This window comes from Magallana gigas, chromosome 1 (assembly GCF_963853765.1).
Source record: "Magallana gigas chromosome 1, xbMagGiga1.1, whole genome shotgun sequence".
NCBI lineage: Eukaryota > Metazoa > Mollusca > Bivalvia > Ostreida > Ostreidae > Magallana > Magallana gigas.
The window spans coordinates 18,587,480-18,597,972 of NC_088853.1; the positions used below are offsets into that span (position 1 = coordinate 18,587,480).

General features: G+C 33.9%; 1 protein-coding gene across 1 annotated transcript; it reads right to left on the reverse strand.

The window, feature by feature from the left end:
• Nucleotides 1-9,885, reverse strand: LOC105342276 (sulfide:quinone oxidoreductase, mitochondrial). Its single transcript, XM_011449169.4, has 10 exons — nt 9,532-9,885; nt 7,544-7,714; nt 6,699-6,752; nt 6,039-6,236; nt 5,514-5,617; nt 4,916-5,018; nt 4,536-4,722; nt 4,087-4,154; nt 3,486-3,664; nt 1-2,529 (listed from the first exon to the last, which is right to left on the reverse strand). The coding sequence occupies exons 1-10, from the start codon at nt 9,739-9,741 to the stop codon at nt 2,451-2,453; spliced, it is 1,353 nt and encodes a 450-aa protein (XP_011447471.3). The 5' UTR covers nt 9,742-9,885; the 3' UTR covers nt 1-2,450.
• Nucleotides 9,886-10,493: the final 608 nt, after the last annotated feature.

The following is a 10,493-nucleotide window of genomic DNA, read 5'->3' on the forward strand; positions in this document are numbered from 1 at the left end:
CCCGTGACTTTATTACATATTGTAAACTTGACTGTTATAACGAATTTCGCTTGTAACGAAGCAAAATCGCCTGTCCTCGGCACTTCATCATAAGTGTGTTTTACTGTACATAAAAAGTTACTCTCTTGGAGAGAAAAATTTTAAATTGTAAACAAAATGCAACAATTCTGAGTGAAATCTAGACCTAAGGGAAAAATGAGACAAATATAATATTTGAAAATGCAGCTAAAATATTCAATCACCATCACAGTATATTCTTCACCATAATACTAATTTTTCAATATCAAATTCTTTTTTTCTCTAATAAAATATACACAACCCCTGTGGACAGTTCCTTCAAACAATATGGTTTTAACATTGATCACAGTAGATGAGGGCAATACAATGCACATTGACCCCTGTTCAAACTATATGGCACTATTAATCGTTGAATGAAAAATAGTATACAATATTAATCATGTAAGAGTTATTGTAAAATAGTATGGATTATCATAAAGTCCTATGAATGGCAGATAAAGCATTGATTACATGTACAGTCATGGGCACTGGAATTAATTGTATGTGCATGTATAAAAATGACCATTTACAATAACTTCCAGCGCCCATTGTGTACAATATAGAGTTTAACACAAGACAGAAACTGTGTAAAAAGGCACTTGAATAACAATGGATATCCTGGAAGGAAAAAATTTAAATATCACTCAAAAATACATTTTCTTGTTGAGAAAATATTTAAGAAATACCTTACATTTAAAAAATCCAAATGAAAAACAAAATCTATATAAACAATTGCATTTTTCTTCAGATATTTTGAGATAAATGGTTTTTTTTTTTAAAAATCAAAGTTATCTATTTTTAATTAACTATCAATATCCAAATACAATATTTACAATAAATATTTCTTTTTTAGATGAATGTTTTCAGTCAAAGGCAATGCGATTTCTTAGTTTAAAAAGTACTGCACCTATGATAATACATTTGTTTCTAATACATAAAAAACATTCAAAAGTACAGTAATTTTGGGGACCACTTCATTTCTAAGCTCCCTTTTCTGCTGACTTTACACTTCTCTTACATAGTGCCATAAATCATCAAGAGAAATGAGAATGTTAATATTAACAAACTATTGTAAACAAGTTCTTTTTTCTAAACCAATACTGAATTCTACATACAACCTAAGAAGTATCGTTGAAAAAGATGATGAATACTGAGAAAAACAACTAATGCTTTGATTATGCTGTAAATATCAATGATTGTTTTATCTCTGACTCCAATTCGGTATATCAAATTATAATCGTTCTAAAATACACATTCGTTGGAAAAACAATACTTGGTAAAAACAATCATAATTTTTGTAATACTCCTATAATGTTTTCTACGATTAAAGCCAGAACCCTGTAAATAGAAATACTTGATAATTTTACAGTGTTTTCCTTTAACGAAAAAAAAAAAGAAATTCATTAAAAATACAAGAACCTCTACAAAACTCAATGAGTTCAAAGCAGAGCATTACTTTGTAAAGTAATGCTCTGCTTTGAACTCATTGAGTTTTGTAAAGCAGCTTGACTTATATATAAAAGCCCCAAAATTCACAGTATGAAAGAGTACCGGTATATTGGTTATGGTTTTGTCAAGATGTATTCTTGAAAAAAAGTTGTTTTGTCTTTATGCAACACACATCTATATATGTAAACAGACCCTGACAAATATCAATCCTTACTCTTTTTATAATTATATAAAAAACTCTTAAAGTTAAAATTCTTTCAACACTCCTACATCACCCTATTGTATATGCTGAGTAAAGTTTTGTAATATTTATACACAAATTCATGTTAAATTTTCTATAATAAGAAACAATTCTCTCATGAGTAACTATACTCTCATGCTACTAAAAATTGTATACAAAAAATTCAATGTATACAAGTAAAGATTTTGAATTATACAAATTCACACAACACATTCAAAACATGTACCGGAAAAGAAATACAAACTTAAAACTTGATAAGAGACAATAATGATGAGTTTTCCCAAAGCCACATATAAAGAAGAGAATAAAAAAAATTGGGAAGTAATGCACCAAAACTGGAATAAAAAATGCATTATATACCGTACATCTAAGCAAATGGTTGTGGTCCTTCAAATAAAACATAAAAAAATTTGAAAAAAAGACAACAAACAACAAAAGGAATTGAATACACATCAGCCACTGCTATCACAATAAAATTTAGCACTATTTATTATCAATTTTTTTTTTGCACCATAAAGGATTATTTTCTCTGAATTATGACAAGTTATTTTTATTCCACTTAGAACCACAGACAAGTCACCGATTGCCATTTTCTTCATTAGTAAGGAGTGGATCCATATTTCTTATTAAAGCTAATAATGCCTTCTCTGGTGTGGATCCAAGTTTATTTACTTCACCGGATCTTTTCCTGTCTTGAATATACTTAGGATTTCTTGGTGCTTCCATCACTCAGTCCAAGCCTCATGGCCTTCCTGAAGAAACTCGGCCCATTCCAGTGTCCTCTGAATGAGAAAAAAAGTAGAACATAAGAAATCATAGTACAGTGTATTATAAATTAAGTCTAACTGCCGATATCGTTTGATGTCACTACCTGTCCTAGATTTTTTAACTTCAATTATAAAATATATATATATTACATGTATATCATTTCTCATTCATGTCATGACATTTTTCAGTTAAAGGCCAAAAAATATATTCAGTGTATATCTGTTCTTTGTCAATGCATTTGAAAGTTTGTAATATCTAAAAACTCTCAAAATAACAGGAGATGTTTGTAAAAGTATACCATTAACTACAATTTCATTGAATATTTCCTTTCTTACATGGTCGCATAAAAAAGGGGGGGGGGGGCAACTCCATGTCAATTCGATTTTTTGTATGTAAATAAAAAAAAAAAATTGCTGCGCAAAAAAGTGAGGGGGGGGGGGGGGCAGGCCCCCCTGATGCTACGTGCCTGTAATAACACAAAGTATTAATAAAACCAGCCACAAATTTAATATATATCCTTGAGACTGTGATATTTACTAAATCTAAGAAAATTGATATCCATTTAATGAAACCACGGTTACCATCTGTAGTATAATATTAGTTATCCAGATTCAATCAAGGATGTACGGGGATTTACCCTGGGTTGTATTTCATACACCCTGAGCCCGAAGGCCGAAGGTGGTATGAAATACAACCCAGGGTAAATCCAGGGTAAATTCCCTTGTAACCTTGATTGGACCTGGATAACGAATTTATTTCCTATGTAAACCAAATAAATCTGTTTCCAATGTCCAATAAGGGTGTATTACACTTTCAAGATTTATCATGTACGCATTTCATGCATTGTGACATCACATTATATACCTCGAACTGGCTCAAGTTGGATGTACGGAAATTTACAAACGACTTACTAGCCAATCAAATTTTGTGTTACAAGCTACATAGGAAATAATGTATTATCCACCCTTACGTCAGCATGGCGTTCCAGTACATGAACGGCAGGACATCAGCCTTCAGATGGTACATAGACCAGCGCTCCTTGCCCTGGTCAATCGGGAAAGTCTCCAGGGGATTCCCGTTGTAGTCAAACTCGGCCAGGATACAGCGCCCTCTGGAGGTGATCAGGGGACAGGAAGTGTAGCCATCGTACTGTGAAGAGACATTGAAGATGTGGTAAAATAATTGAATTAAAAACTTCTAAAATTCTCGTCAATTAGAAACAAGAAAGAAGCTTCAATAACATTGAACTCAAACTGCAATTCAAATTAAGTACATGTAAACTTAACTTATGAACCCCCCACTCCCCCCCCCCCCCCCCCCCAAAAACAAAACCAAAAATTCTGAATATTTATCCTTAAAGCTATTAAATAAAAATTTAACCCTGAAGCATGCTTTTTCACCAAATGCACACTCTACTGTAGAAATATTGCTTGGAATTCACTCAATTAAACAATGTTTTCTGCACAGTACACCTTTTTGTATAATTGTTATTAATTCAACAGGTATAAAATCACATTTAAGGATAGATAATATCAGAAAACTTTGGTTAATACATGTACTAATGTACATACCTTCTTGAGCATTGGTTTACCATTCATCAGAGCTCCAAGATTCTTCATCACCACTCCACCCTGTGATGCTGCAACAAATCATGTCATTGATCAGTTTGACCTTGACCTTCATGAATGACTTTGGACTTTGACCCTGGGTCATAAATATTGTGGTTTTAGCAAGTTGCAATCTAGTGAAAATGATTCTTTTCTTATTTGTATAAGTCATTTTTTGTAAGTTTCAAAGGTTTATTATAGCACAGAAGTCAATAACAGTATTTTTCCCCACAAGTTTTACTTTTTATGATATCACTATGATGGAGAAAAATTTATCATCCTGAATATAACTAATACACAGTTAAAACTTAAGATTTGAATCTGGATACAACTGAAAATGCACAATACATGATCATTTTCACAAAAATCAAAACTTGAATTTTAATGACAGCTAGTATAAACACTATACATACCCACAGCTGCAGCTGTTTTTGATGTAGGTGCACTGTTACAGTCTCCAATACTGAAGATGTTGGGGTACCGGGTGCTCTGGAGTGTGTCGTTATTGACCTCCAGGTATCCGGCCTCGTTGACCAGTTTCTTACACTGGCGGAGCTCATCAGGGGCGCTCATTGGTGGTGTCAGGTGAAGCATGCTGTACTGTAAACAGTAAATTGTTTTGTTAACTATAAAATAAGTGATGTATGCTGTAAAATATGAATCAGAAAAAGCATATTATACTGTTAATCAAAGGAAGCGTTAGTAGTTCACTTTGGCCTTGCATCATATCACATTGACCAAAATTTTCTTCATACCAAAATGCATAAAATCTATTCTCAGACTGATGTCTTACAGTGAAGGTCTCCTTCTCTCCTGTATCAAGGTTCTCAAACACAGCCTCCTTTTTGTTTGACTTGACCTCAATCAGGTTTCTTCTGTAGTTGACTTTAATATGCCTGAATTCAACATGAAAGTGAAAATATAATTCTATACTTGGAGGATATGTAAATCAAAACTTTAATTGCTTTTCTTAATTGTTTTTTTTTTTTTTTTTTTTATAAATTACAAGCATATGCAGACTCTGTATGAAACATTTTTTTTTTTTCATGAGGGAAATCAATGCTTTAATCGTTTAAATCTCAAATCACAAATCATTTATACAAAAAATACATGCTTTTCATTTTCAATTTACATCCTCTTTTTCTACAGTTACTGTGGTATCAATATCCATTGAATACAAATTTTCATAGAATGATGTTATTGCAAGGTTAACCATGCTAATCCATGAAATTAAATGTCCATCAAAAAGCAATTTTAAGTACTGAAGATACTGGTAGATTTATTTTCGGCAATTTACATAATGATCGTTATATTGTGGTAGTCATTAAATCCATGAGTATTGACAAAACCATAGATACAAACCAACAAAATACTGATACACAGACACACACCTTTTCTCTACGACTTTCATCAGTCTCTCTGCATATTTCTTGACTCCAAAAATCACACCTAGGGCAGTGTTATACAATACCGTCACTTTGTCCCTAACCCCGTTCTGTAAAAAAAATATAAAAACACTTTAACAACTCAAAAACTGAAGATCAACTGCATTTTACTGTACATACAAACTACTCTTCCTATATGTTACCTGGTGTTATTGTGTTTGATGGACAATTTTTGACACATAACAAATTTTTGGGAGATGATGTATATGTAACTTTGGCATAATATGAGAGAGAGAGAGAGACAGAGAGAGAGAGAGAGAGAGTGATCTTTTATCAAAGGTAAAAGTAAATTTACTTGTTAAAATCATAATAAATCAGAGACACTTTTTGCCCCTGCTTGAGTTTGAAGCTGGGTCCTCTGACATGCCAGTCCAGCACTCTTCTGACCAAGCTAAAGGGTTAACCCACAAACAAATTTAAGTTCTGTTAAGGTATTAAAGACTTAACCTTGTCTTGACCTTGACCTCTGACCTTTCTGAAGTGTTCCTCAGCCAGGTACATGATTTTCTGGGGGGCACCTGCACACTTGATGGGGGTGTTGGGGAAGGTGAAGATGGCGTTCCCGTCCTTTGTGTTTCTGATGGCGGGGAATGTCTTCTCCACAGTCCACGGGGCGTAGTTAGAGACGACCTGGGGGTCAATCTTCAGGGCTTCCAATGCCCCTGGGATCTATACAACAAAAGATTCTTAATACATGTATTATGACCAATAACCATGTGCATGCAACATTAAAGTGTAAAAAATATGCTCCAATTCTATCTTGGTTGTTTATGTAAAGCCTTATTTGGCTGCATGAATAAAGCCGGTAGTTTGTAGAATATAAAAAATGTTGCCTATGTAACAATTAAAGTAACTAAATGCAAATATCATCTAATGATTACCCTCTGAATTTGCAAAATGGTAGCACCAAAGGGTTTGAATATCAGCAACATTACAATTTGTGGTGGCTCACTTTTGCATCCACAAAATTGCATCCCCATATTTAATAAGCTAAGACGTACCTCTCCATCCACGAAAATTGGCCCATACAAATTTAAATGATTCCACAGTATAAATATATAAATTTATGCTTCAAACATATATTTTTCATAAGAAAAAACAGTTACTCTACAGACTATATAATGAACTCACCTGGTCGAAGTTGAGCTGCATCCCCATGCTCACTACCATAAAGTCATATTTAATCTGAAAAACACAAAAATCGCAAACAAATTAAAGCTACTAACTATAAAAGATTTTTGCTGTACAAATTAACATACATGTATGTGGAGAGAAAATTATTGTTGATATGTGATGAGATCTTATCATTTTACTTTTAAAAATCATCTAAAAATGTACTTTTTATTTTCATTTTAACAATAAATGTAATCAAAGAAATAAAGGAAATTTAATGGAAAATATCTATGCGTTTACATTAACTTGGCCTTTGAAGTGTTAATGCCCATGGGGCTGGCCTATAAATCTTAATAGAATACCACAACATTAATATTAAATTGCTTGAGGTTTTCTAAAACCAATAAATAAATCACAATACATATTACCAGTAATATAAAGTGAGACTAAAATATTGCATGTCAGAGGATATGTATTACGTGTATGTGTAACTTTTCAGAAAATATCAAAATTTGATACATTGTTTTAACTTCCTTTTATCGGGTTTTACTTCCCTCGATTGGCAAATGAGTAATGTTCAACTTAATAGTCACTATGAATCAAGCATCACTCTCATGTTAACTCCTGTTTCATAATTTAAATGTAACTGTTCATCAGTTTAACAACTAGTAAGAGTTTTTCAGAGAATTTTTTTAATTACAGTTGGCTTGCTAACTGTGTTAGCAAAACACTAAAACAGTGCTTATCTCCTTTCATAATTTAGCATAACATACATATCGTTAAAAAATAAGCAATGAGGAAAATCAGGTTGATGACATTACCATGGAAACGACCTTCAAAAAAATAATTTCTCTGTGAATTACCTTCTGTCCATCACTGGTAACCACTGTGTTGTTGTCTGGGTCAAAGTTCGTGACCTTTGCTTTTATCCAATCACACTCCTTTGGGAGGACGTCTTTCATGGATCGGACGGTCTCCTTGAACGTCTTGATTCCTCCCCCTACCAGTGTCCATAGTGGCTGATAGTAGTGAGTCTGCAAGAAGAATCATGCTCACATGTATATACATATGTATAGTCACAACAAAATGTCAATACTCTTAAAATTGGTAAATGGGATGGGAGAAATAATGACTGATCAGACCAGGATTTTATCCCAGGCTCTCTGAATCTCTAGTAAGGTGCTTTAAATTACCAACTGAGCTTTCCTGGTGCCAGTAATCAATTGGACTGGTTTAAGTTGACTGTCACCACCCCCACCCCCTTTTTAATGATCTTCCCCTGGTGATAAAGATCAACATCCTAGTATCTTTCCATTGGCAGCTAGTAGTTAACCTGTCAGTTCAAGGAGTTGGCACAATACTAACTGCAATAATGGATCATAGGTGAAACAATGATGGACTAGACTGAGACTCAAACATAGGTCCCCTGAATCTCTATAATTTCATACTCTACCAACTGCATGAGCTATCTGGCAACCCTGAGCAAACCGCTCTGATCATTACACATGCATATATAACCCTGAGCAAACCGGTCTGATCATTACACATGCATATATAATATATATGCATGTGTAATGATCAGACCGGTTTGCTCAGGGTTGCCAGATAGCTCATGCAGTTGGTAGAGTAACGAAACACATAGCAGCTTTGAAAGGTTAACAGGTATGATATATATGCTGATGTTCATAATTAACTTAAAGATAGTCTCTCAATGGGGCTGACAAAAGCTACATGTAAACAAAATGCACATACACACCAAAAAGAATAAACAAGGAAATGCCAATGATTGAATCAGCAGGAAGTGAATGCCACTTATTATGCTTCACTGCCCCTTGTATGAAACCATAGATCGACTTCCCATTCATTCCAACCTGTATAACTTAATTCTGTTCCTCTATTCATACTTCCAAAGGTCTCCGACTCAATATAGATTAAATATTAAATTCTTTTCAATCCATAATTATAAAAGGGTCAGTAGCCTTTAAGAAAGAGGTTTGATAATCTTGATAAGCAGAAGCAACATCATTTCAAATAATACAATACACAGAACTTTTCATTTACATGATTTTTTGTAACATGTAGGTACATTATATCTGCTGGATTGAATCTAAAAAAAAAAAATTGACAGTGTAGAGGTGATTTAAAAAACAATCTTGAAAAAAAAAATATCAAAGATAAAACAGGAATGAAGAATCAGACGCAACTTAATTAAATTGCATGCTCAAGATGTCAGTATGGAAATTCTCAAATAAAATTATCTGCAAGGTACTATCATTCACATGAAAGTGATGGATGTTTTCTAGTAAACTGCTTCATTTAACAGCAAATGAAGGCAATTTACCAAACAGCAATGCAATGCTTGCTGCATAAAAAAATACATAAAGAGCAGGCAAAACAGAGATTGCATAAAACCCACGAGATCCAAAATAATTTTGCTTCCAGTGCCCTCGCTTTTTCCCCATTTCTCAGTCTACATATATATGTACCAATGATACATAAAATTATTCAATAATTTGAAAATGATGTTCAGATTAGAATGTATGTGCCTTTTATTAAACTTTTGATTATCTTATGAATCATGATATGTCAAGTGGCGGATTTTTAAAAATAAAATGGACAGAACAACATAAGTTGTTTACACACTATTTAATTTCACAGCATAAACATGATAAAACGTGCACGCTCTCCCTTAAACAGCCCACAATTTTCTTAATTAAGAAAAGAAAACAACCCACCAAGGCTACTCTGTGCATTGCATTGGATCATGGTGCGTTGCATAAATAATTCTGACCTACTTTCACTTTCAAATTGATTCTCGTGTGTATAATCGCGGCGAAGGCGTGTACGTTACCTCTGATGGCTCGATCACTGCTACTTTCCCTTTCCCGAGCTGGTGACAGAACCTAGCGGCCGTGCTACAGCCGCCGGTCCCACCTCCAACCACCACGAGTTTGTAAGATCTTTGATCCGCCGCGCGATGATGGGTCGTGGAAAACATTCGACATGTATTGATAATACACGCCCCTCTGTTGTGCTGCACGAAAACTCTCACTCCCTGCATGTTTGTTCTATCGATATTCCCACGCTGTGACAGTTGTCAACCCCTAACTTGATTAAGAAACCGGAAAATGAGACCTATAAACTGTATAACGCATTAATCCCTTCGCATACAGCTGTGTCCTTCACCTTTAGGCGAAACGTGAAGACTATGTCATGCTGATTTTGATTGGTCCACGTATTTCTGCGTCACATATTTTTGTTGGTGTGAAACACGTTTCAAGTTCATTGTTTGTTCGCGTGTGTAATATGAGTGTGGTGGCGCACGTTTCAAGGAGAGAATAATGTAAATGTGTAGTCCCTTTAGTCCCTGATTGTCATGATGCAATAAGCAAATTCTTTGCATTTCATTTTAAAACTCCACTCTCTCTCTCTCTCTCTCTCTCTCTCTCTCTCTCTCTCTCTCTCTCTCTCTCTCTCTCATCCACCAGATGTAACTTTTTTATATGGAAAACACTATTATAATGAAGCCAGAACTAATTATTTGATAAATGTCCACTTTTAAAAAAAGACGCTTTTAACCACCACTTGTCAAAACGACATTTTTAACCCGCCGCTTTTAAAAAGACATTGTTATTTTTTTAATTATTATTTTTGAGGTCATTTTTAATATATACACGTTCTTCCGATTAACATTAAATGTAAATTTTGTATCAAGATGTAGAACTTTGCATAATCGGAACGATAAAGAATTAGGGCTTCTAATCTACAATGTACATGTTGTGCCAAAAATTGCCGGGAAATTATTTTTTTTTT

What these genes read in the sequence shown, in the direction of transcription:
- LOC105342276 (XM_011449169.4), bottom strand. Translation starts at nt 9,741, where the DNA reads ATGCAGGGAGTGAGAGTTTTCGTGCAGCACAACAGAGGGGCGTGTATT. An exon ending in TTACCAGTGATGGACAGAAG is followed by an intron (nt 6,753 to 7,543) that starts GTAATTCACAGA and finishes TGTGTTTTTCAG; the next exon opens with ATTAAATATGACTTTATGGT. An exon ending in AAAAACAGCTGCAGCTGTGG is followed by an intron (nt 4,155 to 4,535) that starts GTATGTATAGTG and finishes GATTTGTTGCAG; the next exon opens with CATCACAGGGTGGAGTGGTG.